The sequence below is a fragment of the Oncorhynchus gorbuscha genome, linkage group LG05, assembly GCF_021184085.1.
Source record: "Oncorhynchus gorbuscha isolate QuinsamMale2020 ecotype Even-year linkage group LG05, OgorEven_v1.0, whole genome shotgun sequence".
Lineage (NCBI taxonomy): Eukaryota > Metazoa > Chordata > Actinopteri > Salmoniformes > Salmonidae > Oncorhynchus > Oncorhynchus gorbuscha.
The window spans coordinates 18334422-18351038 of record NC_060177.1 but is presented as its reverse complement, the minus strand read 5'-3'; the positions used below and the strand labels follow the sequence as shown (position 1 = coordinate 18351038).

Below are 16617 nucleotides of genomic sequence, written 5' to 3'. Positions count from 1 at the left end.
AAGAAAACGGTAACATCAAAAGGTTGAATAATGAAACAATATTTCTGTAATGGGTCCGTGGGTACTGAAAGAACAATTATCATATCAGTTGTTGTTTTGGGATCTCATTAAGGACAGTATAACAACATAACTATCTCTGAATGTGTATATTTCCCAATTATCAGATTTACATCTAAATGTTGTGGAACTTGTATGATTAAATATTAAACTATTTGTGAGAAGATGAAATGTGATGTTGGCCTTCTGAATGAGAATTGTTTTTAATTTAAAAGTTTTAACCAGTCAATGACCACACCCACGTGAGCACAGACATTATGTTGGCATCATGGAACGCCCCTTTTGACAGAGTTTATAAAATAACTCACTAACAAAATTTACATTAGACCAGAGAACGTAGTCCATACGCTGAAATGGTTAGGAAATTTAAATCTCTAGAGACCAGTACATTACCGGGTTGCTATGGGTGTGTAAAATGGTTCTAGCTCTACATTAGATCAGCGTGACCGACAGCATGAGCTGAAAGGTACGAAATTGATATAAACTCTGAAACTCGAAGAAGACTATAGAGGAACATTCAGTCTGCAGCTGTTTAAGTACTTTAGTCTAGTAAACTTGACCGAGAACCACCGGGTGGTACGTTGAAAGATCCATTCTAATGAACATTTCCTCTGGAAGATCCGTTCTCAGAGACACCTGAAACCAAGAAGCTACAACTACAAAAGACATGGTGTTCTCTGGTGGACAACCAGAGACTTACACAACCCAAGACTTTCTATCCAATTACTCGCCGTAGATGGATCGAGTGTTTTCAACAGAGAGACAGCAAAGACATACACGAAAATATGTTCATTGCAATTATTTAGAATGAGTGGCCGTTCATGTGCAAAGTATTCACATTTCCTTGAGCATAGTTATCAACTGTGTGTACGTTAGTGGAATTCCTTTCTCTCCCTTTCCCTCTCTTTTGAATCCGCAATTTTGTGTAACAAGCTGCCATATCAGTTTAGTCCACTAGGGACTTTATTGCATTGTGTATTAATTCATGTGTAAGCTATCCTGTTTGTGTGTTTATGTAATTCTGTGTGATTATTTAGTTACACAACTTGGCTTAATTATTTCTTTACTAAGTATCGCTGATTCATCATTTATGCTAGGGTTCGTGCGGATATCCAAGAGTTTTGTGACATTCAGAATGAAACTGAAGGTAAATAAGAATTCATGATTTGACTGTGACTAATGTAAGAGATATATCTTTAGAGTTTAGTCGGGAGATAGTAACTTGTTAAATAACTTTTCCTGTGATGCCACAGATTACTACTTAATTAATTGATATATGATTAATTTAATCGCGTAAAAATGTAATGTGGTATGTAATAATTTTATAAAATAGCAGACACATTAATAGTCAATACACGACAGCGGTATGCAAAATTGGAGTGGGCCTAGGGTGTCTGGGATGATGGTGTTGATGTGCGTCATGACCAGCCTTTCAAAGCACTTCATAATTACAGATATGAGTGCTACAGGGCGATAGTCATTTAGGTAGGTCACCTTTGAGCTCTTGGGGCTTTGCTTGGCTCATCGCGCTCTAGTGCCTCCTTGTGGTGGACCGGGCACCTCCAGGCTCACTTCGGTCATTAGTTGAATGGTGTTTCGTCTGACACATTGGTGCAGCTGGCTTCTGGGTTAAGTGGGCGGGTATTAAGAAGCGCAGTTTGGCAGGTTGCTTGACTCGACCTTCGCCTTTCCCGAGCCCATTGGGGAGTTGCAGCGATGAGACAAGATTGCAATTGGATATTACGAAATTGGGGAGAAAAAGGGGGTACATTTAAAAAATAATAATGTCTGTGAAGACCGTTGCCCAGCTGGTCTGCGCATGCTTTGAGAATGCCCCCTGGGATTCTGTGATTGTTAACCTGTTTAAACATTTTGCTCAGCTTTGGTCACAGAGAGCGAGATCACAGTCATCTGGAAAAACAGGGGGTTTCATGCAAGGTACAGTGTCATATTCCTCAAAGCAAGAATAAAAGGCATTTAGATCATATGGGAGTTCAGCATCTCTGGGAAACTCATGGCTGGGTTTCCCTTTGTAATTCGTTATCGTCTGCAAGCATGTTTGATGTCTCGTCGGAGGTCGTAGTGGGCTTTCTTGAATGTGTCCATGTCCATTCCCCGTTCCTTGTAAGCGGTAGGTCTGGCCTTTAGCCCAGCACGGATATTGCCAGTAATCTATGTTTTTTGATTTGGGTACATACTTATAGTCACCGTGGGGACGACATGCTCTATGCACTTATTGATGAAACGTGACTATTGTGGTAAACTTCTCAATGCTATCGGATTGATTGCATTCATGCTTGCACCATGCAATCTTTTATCAGTTATTTTCCTTCTCTGTTCTACCTGCAGCATGATACATTTTTCCGTGGCCACCTGATAGACTGTTGGTGGTCAGAGCACAAATGGAGAAGTGGGTATTAATCTTGCTTTAGAATTTATTGAGGCCAGGCGGGCCAGCAGGTCAAACTAACAACTAAAATTAACGAGTCACTCTGAGAAATGAATCATGACTTTCAAGTCAAAAGAGTAGTTAAAAAAGAACAAATCACTACACAACACTAGCCTCAAGATGATTTGGTTTTGACCACTAGAAAAAACCTGTGAAGACTTACAGAAAACGTTTGACCTCTGTCATTGCCAACAAAGGGTATATAACAGTATTGAGAAACTTTTGTTCGTTTGCAAATAATTTGCAAATAAATTCATTAAAAATCCTACAATGTGATTTTCTGGATTTTTTTTCTCATTTTGTCTGTCATAGTTGAAGTGTACCTATGATGAAAATTACAGGCCTCTCTCATCTTTTTTATTGGGAGAACTTGCACAATTGGTGGGTGACTTTTTTGGGGTGAAGGGCCGCCACTGCTCATGAGCGCTACATTCAGAACTACTGGCTAAAAATATACAAGTGTACTGGAGAATCTCTTTAGTTCAGAGCCATTCAGTGGCTAGCCATGTTATAAACATAATTTTTTACCAGGTTCCCATGAAGCAATTGTAATGAAAATCCACCACAACATACCAGAGAGTTTCCTGATTAGCAAAGGGTAGTAGTCTGTGTTTAATTTCATTGTGTATTAAAAACACAGTTTGAGATCATTGTGAGGGGATTTCACCAGTGGTTAGAAGGGGGAATTGGGCTTCCAGGGGAAAATGTCTGTTGCAACAGTAACCAAGGGGGAGGGGCTTAGCAAAGGGTCTGTTGTGGTCATTGGTGTGTGGTAGTATCTAATTGATGTTTCTTTGGTTTTGTCTTTCAAGAATGATGAAAAACTCACAGTATCTCTTATAATAACTGTAGTAGTTATGACTGGTTATTCATGTGAACATATTTTGGACCTGTCTTTATAGTGTATTTATTGACCCACTTTTTTAATAACAAAACTGTAGTACACATTCAATTCCAATGTTGCGTAGGTTACTGTATTATTGGTGAGTTGTAAAGTCTGCTGATATGAAAGTCTATTTAGGGAATATATGGCACCGTTTTACTGTAATCCAATTACATGGGGATTTTCTCATGCAGAATCTGGTGTAATAGAATCCATAAAAAGCTCTGCCCATTTCCCCCAAAGTGTATTTTCTCCACTACTACCACCTTGGGAAGCAGCAGCCATTGTTTTGCTCTGTGAGACCCCTGCATGTCTCTCCCCATACATTGGTAATGCATTCTGCTGATTATAGGCATTCTCGAGTCACAATCTAATCACAATCTTTTTCACCTAATACATTTTTTTGCACTATTGGTCAGAGCCTGTAAGTAAGCATTTCACTGTAAGGTCTACCTACACCTGTTGTACTCGGCGCACGTGACAAATAAATTTCGATTTGATCTGCCTGAATGGTTAATAATGTCAGTGTTATTTATCAGTTAGCTTCTTTTTGGGTGAAATAAAGACTTATGCCTGTTCTCAAAGACATTACTACTGCTGCTGTTGCTACTGCTGCTGCTGTTGCCTCCAAGAGAAGCCCCATTGCCATGGTTGCACGGCTTCCTCTGCTCCTATTGGCTCCCTGTTGCTATAAGTTACGGAGCTGTCTTGCCATGAATCTCATTGAGAGATTGCGTCAGGAGAACTGGCCTCCTATGATGAAGCAATAAAGATAGTGATAGATCTGTGTGTACGTACGTACACATACTCATGTTGCTGCTTCTAAGAGAGCACACACAGATACACACACCAACATTAATGAAAGCAATTTATTAGTTCCCTAGATTAACTGAAATGATAACAGATATTTTGAACTACTGTTCCTGGTAGGGTCATATTGAACCAATCCTTATGGTTGCTCTTCCTCTCAGATGAATACATCCTCTAAGTGGGTTTGGAAACCCTAGAACCTGTCACATACAAATCCAGGACACTCAAGCGTATGTGTTTAACCTAACAGGTTAAATCAAATTTCCTCATAGAAAATAATAATTTAACATGTCATTTAATTTGCTTTTGTATCCTTAAGCATGCTCTTTTTGCTGTATAGTTTCTTGTTAAGCATGTTCATCGTTAAGTGTTTAATGACAAATTACTTTGAAGAGAACTCTTCAAAAAATATTTACTTTATGTTTGCTATACGAAGATGTGATTACGATGATGAGTGATATAGCAGTAGATAATAAAGGTGGTATTGATGTTGTAGTCCTAGGTGTTAAAGGTAATAGACAGGATGACGTATTAGGTGACGCAGTGTCCTATTTAATAACTGACCTCAGGGACAAGAGCCCTTAAACAACACACTACACTGACATGCTGAGGCACTGCCACAGAGTCACATTGCTTACCTGTGGGAGGTTGATATGGGAGGGGAGCTGAGGGGGGAACAGGCACAGAGTGGGTGTTCCTCTCGACTTGGAGGCCTGGCCAGCCTGTCATGGATGGTTTCTCAGAGCAATAAGCAGTTCCTCCCATCAGATGGAGCCTGCCTGGTGCTTTCCATGACAAACGTATGTATGGGGCCTGGTGGCGAAGCCGGGCGAGACGAGGGGAGGCGACCCAGGACTCAGCTGCACCTCTGTGGCCTCTCATGAATCCCATGTGAGCCAGCTCTAAGCCAGCTCAGTATACTGGATTCACCCTGGCTCCGGCAGGTCACAGCCAAACACACACAGCACTGCCAGGGAGGGACGTCAGGCTACCTATACTGTTCCTACTGTACACAGCGAACAATTATTTATATATATATATATAAGTTGAAGTCGGAAGTTTACATACACCTTAGCCAAATACATTTAAACTCAGTTTTTCACAATTCCTGACATTTAATCCTAGTAAAGATTCCCTGTTGAGGTCAGTTAGGATCACCACTTTATTTTAAGAACGTGAAATGTCAGAATAATAGTTGAGCGAATTATTTATTTCATCACAGTTTACATACACTTGTCAGGACCCGGTTACGAACCCGGGTCTCCGGAGTGAGAAACAGTCACTTAACCAACTGAGCTACGAATAGTCGGCAGAACCCAGAAGATGAGGCAGACACAGCAGTACTTGAGATGGTGTATTTAATGAAGTAAAAAGTGAAGTTCTTCAGGAAAACATGTAACTCCACAACCTCAAAAGGAATTCCACAAGAACAAAGGTAATCCTCCAAGACAAAAAAGGTAAATCCACAAGGTGGAAGGCACAGCACAAAAAGCCTCAAAAGATACTCAAAAACAAACAAACAAGAACAAAAAAAACAGAATTCCACAAGAGAGTCCACCGGGATCAACAAGAGTTCACAGAGTACTAGGGCTGGGTGCTAACATACAAACACAGAGCAAAGAACTGAGGAAAACAAAGGGTTTAAATACAATCAGGGGAAACTAGGCACAGGTGCAAGTAATAATGGAGATCAAGGGAAAACAAAAGGTCAAAAGGCACAATGGGGGCATCTAGTGACCAAAAACCGGAACAACCCTGGCCAAATCCTGACAACACTCAATTAGTATTTAGTAGCATTGCCTTTAAATAGTTTAACTTGGATCAAACGTTTCAGGTAGCCTTCCACAAGCTTCCCACAATAAGTTGGGTGAATTTTGGCCCATTCCTCCTGACAGATGATGCAACTGAGTCGGGTTTGTTGGCCTCCTTGCTCGCACATGCTTTTTCAGTTCTGCCCACAAATGTTCTATGGGATTGAGGTCAGGGCTTTGTGTTGGCCACTCCAATACCTTGACTTGTTGTCCTTAAGCCATTTTGTCACAACTTTGGAAGTATGCTTCAGGTCATTGTCCATTTGGAAGACCCATTTGTGACCAAGCTTTAACTTCTTGACTGATATCTTGATGTTGCTTCAATATATCAATGTCATTTTCCTGCCTCATGATGCCATCTATTTTGTGAAGTGCACCAGTCCCTCCTGCAGCAAAGCACCCTCACAACATGATGCTACCACCCCTGTGCTTCACGGTTGTGATGGTGTTCTTCAGCTTGCAGCCCCCCCCCCCTTTTCCTCCAAACATAACAATGGTCATTATGGCCAAACAGTTCTATTTTTGTTTCATCAGACCAGAGGACATTTTTCCAAAAAGTCAGATCTTTGTCCCCATGTGCAGTTGCCAGGCTTTTATTTGGAGGTTTGGAGCAGTGACTTCTTCCCTGCTGAGTGGCCTTTCAGGTTATGTCGATATAGGACTCGTTTTACTGTGGATATAGATACCTTTGTACCGGTTTCCTCCAGCATCTTCACAAGGTCCTTTGCTGTTGTTCTGGGATTGATTTGCACTTTTCGCACCAAAGTACGTTCATCTCTAGGAGACAGAACGCTTCTCCTTCCTGAGCGTTATGACAGCTGCGTGGTCCCAAGGTGTTTATACTTGCGTACTATTGTTTGTACAGATGAACATGGTACCTTCAGGCATTTGTAAATTGCTCCCAAGGATGAACCAGACTTGTGGAGGTCTGCAATTATTTGTCTGAGGTCTTGGCTGATTTCTTTTGATTTTCCCATGATGTCAAGCGACGAGGCACTGAGTTTGGAGGTAGGCCTTGAAATACATCCACAGGTACACCTCCAATTGACTGAAATTATGTCAATTAGCCTATCAGAAGCTTCTAAAGCCATTACATAATTGTCTGAAATTTTACAAGCTGTTTAAAGGCACAGTCAACTTAGTGTATGTAAACTTCTGACCCTGTCTGTAAACAATTGTTGGAAAAATGACTTGTTGTAACAGTTTTCTTCTGGTGAAAGAGAGGTGTACCAAAATGCAGAGTGGTTAGTTTTGTACATCTTTAATAAAGATGAAAATACAACAATCTACAAAACAAGAAACGTGAAAAAAACGAAACAGTCCTATCTGGTGCCACAAAGACAGGAACAATCCCCCACCAAAGCCCAACACAAAACAGGCTACCTAAATATGGTTCCCAATCAGAGACAATGACTAACACCTGCCTCTGATTGAGAACCATATCAGGCCAAACATAGAAATCGACAAACCAGACACACAACATAGAATGCCCACCCAGCTCACGTCCTGACCAACACTAAAACAAGGAAAACACACACGAACGATGGTCAGAACGTAACACTTGTGTCATGCACAAGGTAGATGTCCTAAACCTACTTGCCAAAACTATAGTTTGTTAACAAGAAATTTGTGGAGTGGTTGAAAAACTAATTTTATTGACTCCAAACTAAGTGTATGTAAACTTTTGACTTCAACTGTACCTACTGTAAAAAAGTGCCAAACACTTTAAAGTACACAAACGTTTTAAATTTCGGCCACGTACTGTATTGTGCATACTTAGAAACACATGTATAAGCATACTTTACATACACTGGCTTCTTGTATATAGTGCAATTGCTCGCACAACAATCATACATGACCAATTTCTATGAAAATGTTTGATATTTAAACCGAGGTAAAAACAGCATCAAGGACTTTGTGGAATTGGCATGATTTCAGAGAAATGCCATTGAAAACCTGTACGATATTGAGTTTATTAGACAAGAGTGTATCAGGGAAAAAGATGTCCCTGTTATATTATATAAAATGTAATGTAAGGTTTGATCTAATTATTATAAAACAATCAACCCTCATTGATTATTCATGTGATGCTGGTAGACGGCACAACATTCGAACTCTATTCTGTGGCGGGAACATCAAAATAGAATATCTGCTAAGACATCCCTCTGTACTGCAGGTAAAACACATAAAACACTCACTAGGCACTTCACCAGCACTGTGTTCCCAATAGGGAGAGCATTAATGCACCACTGTTGAGGAGTCAATGGGTACTGTTCAGACTACGTTGTTATTGACATCAACTGGGGTAGGTGGGGCGAGAAGAGTAGAGGTGTCTAATGCACATTCTAGCTTACCACTGATGCATATCAATTAACATGTCTTCTCTATCGGTAGTTGACCCTCATTGTCACAGCTGTGATTATGTCATTATCTACCTGTCTGAAACACATTCGCACACTTGATTGCTGACTGTTGCTAGTGAGTGTTTTTTCTGTGTGTGTTTCAGAAAGGGAGATGTACTGTGTATGTAGCACACACACTAACCACAAACACACACATTATTGAACCCCCCCTGGCTCTGCTCCATCTACCCCCCCAGCTGAAGGAAGCACTCTTCTCCTTCACCTGACCTTCAGCCTCTTATTATCTTTAATTAAGAACCCTTTCGTTTAAATGGTCTGGGCAATGCCAAGCAACACAGAGTGATTGGGCAATCGGAGTGTGTCATTGCTGATTTAGAGGTTGCGTGTGTTTGGGTGTGGGAGGGATGGGAAAGATGGCGACTGGCTGAGCGTTACCATTACCTATATAGTCCTATCACACAGGATAAAGATGTTAGATCATCATCCAATTGTGACTATGAATTCCCTAGCACTTCATATCCATGCTGGTTTGACTGATCTCTGTATGATGTCATTCTACACGTTTTGTAATTTAATCGTAAGAGTTATGTGTTGCTTCCTAGAGAACATATCGGAGGCTACATGACATGTCACTCCCAATAACTTCTGTCTCCTCCAGTGACATACACTGCATTTTAAAGACATCACCTGCTGTTTTCTGCTTCACAGGAAAGCTCCATGACAGATATTAATGTATCACTATTTCCCATAATTTCCAAGTGGTTCTCGCAGTGTATCAAACAGGAGAGGAAACTAATGTTTTTCCTGGAGTGTGTGTGTGTGTTTGTTCTGTACAATGTTAAAGAAATGGAAAGAGCTTTTGTTTTAACCATCTCTCTCTCGCTCTTTGTTTCTCTCTCTTGCTCTCTGCAGTACCTTGGACGATGAGGGCAGCAACCTCCGCCAACAGAAGCTAGACAGACAGGTAGGTCTCCCATGTCCCTGTACTGTCGCAGAGCAGCTCAGTCACTTACTGATATGAACCTCCTCTGTTGTTCCTTGGCTGGTAGAGGAGACTGTAGTGTGAGGAAATTAGGGGAATAATATACTTCAACAAACAGATTACCGACCATTTCGAATCTCACCATACCTTCTCTGCTATGCAATCTGGTTTCAGAGCTGGTCATGGGTGCACCTCCGCCACGCTCAAGGTCCTAAACGATATCTTAACCGCAATCGATAAGAAACATTACTGTGCAGCCGTATTCATTGATCTGGCCAAGGCTTTCGACTCTGTCAACCACCACATCCTCATCGGCAGACTCGACAGCCTTGGTTTCTCAAATGATTGCCTCGCCTGGTTCACCAACTACTTCTCTGATAGAGTTCAGTGTGTCAAATCGGAGGGTCTGCTGTCCGGACCTCTGGCAGTCTCTATGGGGGTGCCACAGGGTTCAATTCTTGGACCGACTCTCTTCTCTGTATACATCAATGAGGACGCTCTTGCTGCTGGTGAGTCCCTGATCCACCTCTATGCAGACGACACCATTCTGTATACTTCCGGCCCTTTGGACACTGTGTTAACAACCCTCCAGGCAAGCTTCAATGCCATACAACTCTCCTTCCGTGGCCTCCAATTGCTCTTAAATACAAGTAAAACTAAATGCATGCTCTTCAACCGATCGCTACCTGCACCTACCCGCCTGTCCAACATCACTACTCTGGACGGCTCTGACTTAGAATTCGTGGACAACTACAAATACTTAGGTGTCTGGTTAGACTGTAAACTCTCCTTCCAGACCCATATCAAACATCTCCAATCCACAGTTAAATCTAGAATTGGCTTCCTATTTCGCAACAAAGCATCCTTCACTCATGCTGCCAAACATACCCTTGTAATACTGACCATCCTACCAATCCTCGACTTTGGCGATGTCATTTACAAAATAGCCTCCAATACCCTACTCAACAAATTGGATGCAGTCTATCACAGTGCAATCCATTTTGTCACCAAAGCCCCATATACTACCCACCATTGCGACCTGTACGCTCTCGTTGGCTGGCCCTCGCTTCATACTCGTCGCCAAACCCACTTGCTCCATGTCATCTACAAGACCCTGCTAGGTAAAGTCCCCCCTTATCTCAGCTCGCTGGTCACCATAGCATCTCCCACCTGTAGCACACGCTCCAGCAGGTATATCTCTCTAGTCACCCCCAAAACCAATTCTTTCTTTGGCCGCCTCTCCTTCCAGTTCTCTGCTGCCAATGACTGGAACGAACTACAAAAATCTCTGAAACTGGAAACACTTATCTCCCTCACTAGCTTTAAGCACCAACTGTCAGAGCATCTTACAGATTACTGCACCTGTACATAGCCCACCTATAATTTAGCCCAAACAACTACCTCTTTCCCAACTGTATTTAATTAATTTATTTATTTTATATCCTTTGCACCCCATTATTTTTATTTCTACTTTGCACATTCTTCCATTGCAAAACTAGCATTCCAGTGTTTTACTTGCTATATTGTATTTACTTTGCCACCATGGCCTTTTTTGCCTTTACCTTCCTTCTCACCTAATTTGCTCACATTGTATATAGACTTGTTTATACTGTATTATTGACTGTATGTTTTTTTACTCCATGTGTAACTCTGTGTCGTTGTATCTGTCGAACTGCTTTGCTTTATCTTGGCCAGGTCGCAATTGTAAATGAGAACTTGTTCTCAACTTGCCTACCTGGTTAAATAAAGGTGAAATAAAAAATAATAAAAAAACTCTACAGAAGGGTTGCGCTATATTTGATAAATTACTGTGAACTAGAAAGTTCACACACCTGGTTTTCATGGTAGAAAATAATTCAATCTCTGATTATTAGGCAGGGATGAAAACCAGCTAAAGCTAATCTGGCAAATTGTTTTTAGGAGATGTCATCAGTGTTATACTTAAGCATTAATGCCAGAGGAGGTGTGGTATACAGCTATTAGCCATGGTACATTGGCCATATACCACAAAACCCTGAGGTGCCTTATTGCTATTATTTGATCACTCGGCTACACAGCTGATGCCGGCTGGACTGTTCATTAACACGGTACTTCATTTTGTTTATCTGTCGGCCCCAGCCTCAACTCAGGCCTTGTGTGTAGCTAACTGACCCTCTCTGCCCATTTATCACCGTTTACCCGTTGTTGTCTTACCTGTTGTCTTAGCTCTCCCAATCAACACCTGTGATTGCTTTATGCCTCCCTCTAATGTCAATATGCCTTGTCTACTGTTGTTTAGGGATGCTCTCATTATTTTATTTTACTGCGGAGCCCCTAGTCCCACTCAACATGCCTCAGATAGCTCCGTTGTCCCACCCCCCACACATGCGGAGACCGCACCTAGATTAACTGGCGCCTCCAGAGATGCAACCTCTCTCATCGTCACTCAATGCCTAAGTTTACCTCTACTGTACTCATACCCTACCATACCCTTGTCTGTACATTATACCCCGAATCTATCCTATCACGCCCAGAAATCTGCTCCTTTTATTCTCTGTTCCCAACGCACTAGACGACCAGTTCTTATAGCCTTTAGCAATACCCTTATCCTACTCCTCCTCTGTTCCTCTGGGGATGTAGAGGTGAACCCAGGCCCTGTTTGTCCCCAGGCCCTCTCATTTGTTGACTTTTGTCACTGTAAAAGCCTTGGGTTCATGCATGTTAACATCAGAAGCCTCCTCCCTAAGTTTGCTTTATTCACTACTTTAGCACACTCCGCCAACCCCAATGTCCTAACCGTGTCTGAATCCTGGCTTAGGAAGGCCACCAAAAATTCTGGAATTTCCATCCCCAATTACAACATTTTCCGTCAAGATAGAACTGCTAAAGGGGGCGGAGTTACAATCTACTGTAGATTGGCCCGGGTATCCTGGAAGGATATTGACCTCACCCCATCAGTAGCGGGTGCCTGGTTGTTCTTTTAAAAGTGATTTCCTCATCTTAAATAAGCATGCCCCTTTCAAAAAAGGTAGAACTAAGAACCTATATAGCCCTTGGTTCACTCCAGACTTGACTGTCCTTGACCAGCACAAAAACATCCTGTGGTGTACTGCACTAGCATCGAATAGTCCCTGTGATATGCAACTTTTCAGGGAAGTCAGGAACCAATATACACAGTCAGTTAGGAAAGCAAGGCTAGCGTTCAAACATAAATTTTCATCCTGCAGCAGTAACTCCAAAAAGTTCTGGGACACTAAAGTCCATGGAGAACAAGAGCACCTCCTCCCAGCTGCCCACTGCACTGAGGCTAGAAAACACTGTCACCACCGATAAATCCACGATAATTGAGATTATCAATAAGCATTTCTCCACGGCTGGCCATGGTTTCCACCTGGCTACCACAACCCCGGTCAACAGCTCTGTACCCCCTCGCAGCCTGTAAGTAAGCATTTCACTGTAAGGTCTACACCTGTTGTATTCGGCACACGTGACAAATAAACTTTGATTTCATTGATGTTCTGATAGAGCTGCAAAATCTGGATCCTACAAATCAGCTGGGCTAGACAATCTGGACCCTTTCTTCCTAACATTATCTGCTGCCATTGTTGCAACCCTTATTACTTGTCTGTACAACCTCTCTTTCATATCGTCTGAGATTCCTAAAGATTGTAAAGCGGCCGCGGTCATCCCCCTCTTCAAAAGGGGAGACACTCTAGACCCAAACTGTTATAGACGTATATCCATCCTGCCCTGCCTTTCTAAAGTCTTCGAAAGCCAAGTTAACAAACAGATCACCGACCATTTCGAAACCCACCGTACCTTCTCCGCTATGCAATCCGGTTTCAGAGCTGGTCACAGGTGCACGTCAGTCACGCTCAAGGTCCTAAATGATATCATAACCGCCATCGATAAAAGACAGTACTGTGCAGCCGTCTTCATCGACCTGGACAAGGCTTTCGACTCTGTCAATCACCGTAACAACATTAAACAGGTCAACATTCATAAAGCCGCTGGGCCAGACGGATTACCAGGACGTGTACTCAAAGTATGCGCAGACCAACTGGCAAGTGTCTTCACTGACATTTTCAACCTCTCCCTGACCAAGTCTGTAATACCTACATGTTACAAGCAGACCACCATAGTCCCTGTGCCCAAGGAAGCGAAGGTAACCTACCTAAATGATTACTGCCCTGTGGCACTCACGTCGGTAGCAATGAAGTGCTTTGAAAGGCTGATCATGGCTCACATCAACAGCATCCTCCCGGACACCCTAGACCCACTCCAATTTGCATACCGCCCCAACAGATCCACAGATGGCGCAATCTCTATTGCACTCCACACTGCCCTTTCTCACCTGGACAAAAGGAACACCTATGTGAGAATGTTGTTCATTGACTACAGCTCAGAGTTCAACACCATAGTCCCCACAAAGCTCATCAGTAAGCTAAGGACTCTGGGACTAAACACCTCCCTCTGCAACTGGATCCTGGACTTCCTGACGGGCCGCCCCCCAGGTGGTAAGAGTAGGCAACAACATGGCTGCCACGCTGATCCTTAACACTGGGGCCAAGGGTAGTGTGAACGGCCCAGTACATCACTGGGGCCAAGCTTCCTGCCATCCAGGACCTATATAATAGGCGGTGTCAGAGCAATGCCCATAAAATTGTCAGAGACTCCAGTCACCCAGACTATAGACTATTTTCTCTGCTACCACACGGCAAGCGGTGCCGGAGCACCAAGTCTAGGACCAAGAGGCTACTCAACAACTTCTACCCCCAAGCTATAAGACTGCTGAACAATTAGTAAAATTGCCACTGGACAATTTACATTGTCCCCCGCTACTCGCTGCTCATTATCTATGCATAGTCACTTCAACCCCACCGACATGTACAAATGACCTCAACTAACCTGTAGCCCTGCACACTGACTTGGTACCAGTGTCCCCAGTATATAGCCTCGTTATTATTATTGTGTTACTTTTTATTATTACTTTTTATTTTAGTCTATTTGGTAAATATTTTCTTAACTGTTCTTGTATTGCACTGTTGATTAAGGGCTTGTAAGTAAGCATTTCACTGTAAAGTCTACACTTGTTGTATTCGGCGCATGTGACAAAGTTTGATTTGTATTGTGCTTAGGGCTGGCATAACTACTGTAAAACCGTGCAGTTATGGATGAAGACCATCATAAAAATAAAATAACCTTTTAAAACCGTAAAAGAAAAGTGTTATATTTTTTGGGGTGAAATGAAGAGCTGACTGAAGACCGGCCAGGTATTTGTAGCTTCGTAAGAAACATCCTGATCACTGTAGTGCTGCAGTGGCCTGCTGGTATTCACTCAGGGAGTTGGGTTCACACAGTGTGATTTTAGTGACCGAGGAGAGGAGACAGTATTATAGTCTGGACCAGGGGTCTGGTGTGCTGCAGACTGTTCTGTTTGTCTGTCTATCTCTGTAGATTTTCTGCAGAATTGACTAGGTTCCTCGTGCAAAACCATTTGTCATGTTACAGTAATGGGACATACTGGTCAAATAGATTTTGGTTGCATTGGTTTGAGCCTTGAGTTTGAGGTTTTGGTTATGTGGTTGTCATTACTGTGAGTCTATCATGAAACTCTCATGGCTTGGTCACTCAATAGCTGAGGACAGAATTACCATTATTGCTCAGCTGCTTTGCATATGAAGACAGAAGAATCTGAGGCTAAGAGGGGATTTCCACAGAACACAATAATTTGTTTATCCACTCTAGCTTCTCCCTCTTTTGGGTGCTAGCAAGCAGGCTAGGTATTGCTAGTTATCAACAGCCAATCCAGTAGGGGCTGGAAGCTATAGTGAGCTTTGATATGTCCATAACGTTGCGATATTGCCAAGTATTATCATAGAGTTCAGCTTGCCCCAACTTTGGTCCCGCCCTGTTCATGCTCCCTCGCCCATGCTCGTATTGCCCAACGTTCCCCTCGTTCACTTCCCTCCATTGAAAATGAATGGGGCTCTGTTATTCCATCGCCCCCAATGAGTTATGTGGAAATGCATTGTAAGGTTGTTCAGCATGACATGTACAGTATGACCTCCATCGTGTGTTCTTGCTATAGTACTTAAGGAGCCTGTGATTGCATCAATTTGGCAAACACTGAAGACTGAAGGAAAGCTCAAACCAACCTTCCATCTACTGTAACCGTAACACTTTTGCATTTTATTCTCAGAGCAGATCTGTTTTAAAGGAATTGTTTGTTAAAGAACATAATATTAAATGTACTGCTTTTCCACAAAAGAAAAAGAACATACAAAAGAAATTGATATTCTGTGCAAACGAAAGATAGACCCTTTCTCTGTTTTTCTTCACATAGTGTGGTGTCCCTGCTGAACAAACCATTGTTTGACTATTGTTTGAACATGAAATTGGGTATGGATATTCATACTGCATTACCGAGACAGGTACTCAAGCAACAGTATTCCTTAAGCAGCATCACCATCCAGCTTCAATCCTGTAAAGTCTGTTCATCGAAATGTCAGGAGTTACTGTAGCAAGTTGCATAACCAGTCCTGATGCTGTAACGATTTGGTTTTAGGTCCAAAAGGTGGCACATGTTGGTTATTCACCTTACATGCTTTTCAAATTGTGAATTTCTTGATAACCTCCTGGCTGTACATGCACTGTCAGGCATTGGCAACATCTTGTTAGTGGAGAGAGAGGAGGCAGAGTATGAAGAGGAGAACTTATTAGTTGGTTATTTCACTGTACAGTGACTGGTGGTGTTTTGGACAGCCATAGAGCTCCTCCATGGTTCCTCCTGGTTAACTTAGTTCAGGCTTCCTCCTCCTCCACATTCACTGCTAGAGTGTGCTGAGACGTTGTGTTCTGGTCATGGCTGAAGTGGTGGGCTAAATGACACAATCCCAATTCTCCACCCTTTTCCCAAAGTGTGCACTTGCACACTTCCTATCTTGGAAACTCCCTCTAGCCAACGATACACCAATCAAATACTTTTCGATTCATTACAGAAAGTGTGCAAGTGCCCACTTAGGCAAAGGGGTGGGGAACTGGGACACAGACATGGGTTTAGATTAAGGGCACTCTGTACTGGTACAGCAGACAACAGTACAGCAGAGTACAGTCTAGTGGTGTTCCTGCTTCATCAGGGATTCTCTCAATATTTGATGAGCTTCCAACCTTGGGATCTCCCTTTGTTTGTAAACTTACATAATCTCAGATGACTGCTGACTGCAGCAGGATGGAAGGGATACCCAAGCTGTAGTAATACTTAATGTAGATTTCCACATTGC

At 42.5% G+C, this 16617-nt stretch overlaps 1 protein-coding gene across 4 annotated transcripts in view; it reads left to right on the top strand.

Moving 5' to 3' along the window:
* Positions 1-16617, top strand: part of LOC124035609 (tubby protein-like) — a 93638-nt gene that overhangs the window by 51666 nt on the left and 25355 nt on the right. For all 4 annotated transcript variants that reach the window (XM_046349144.1, XM_046349142.1, XM_046349140.1 and 1 more), the window contains exon 2: positions 9286-9337. In XM_046349144.1, coding sequence (XP_046205100.1) covers positions 9286-9337 — 52 coding nt within the window. The remainder of the gene's footprint in view (positions 1-9285; positions 9338-16617) is intronic.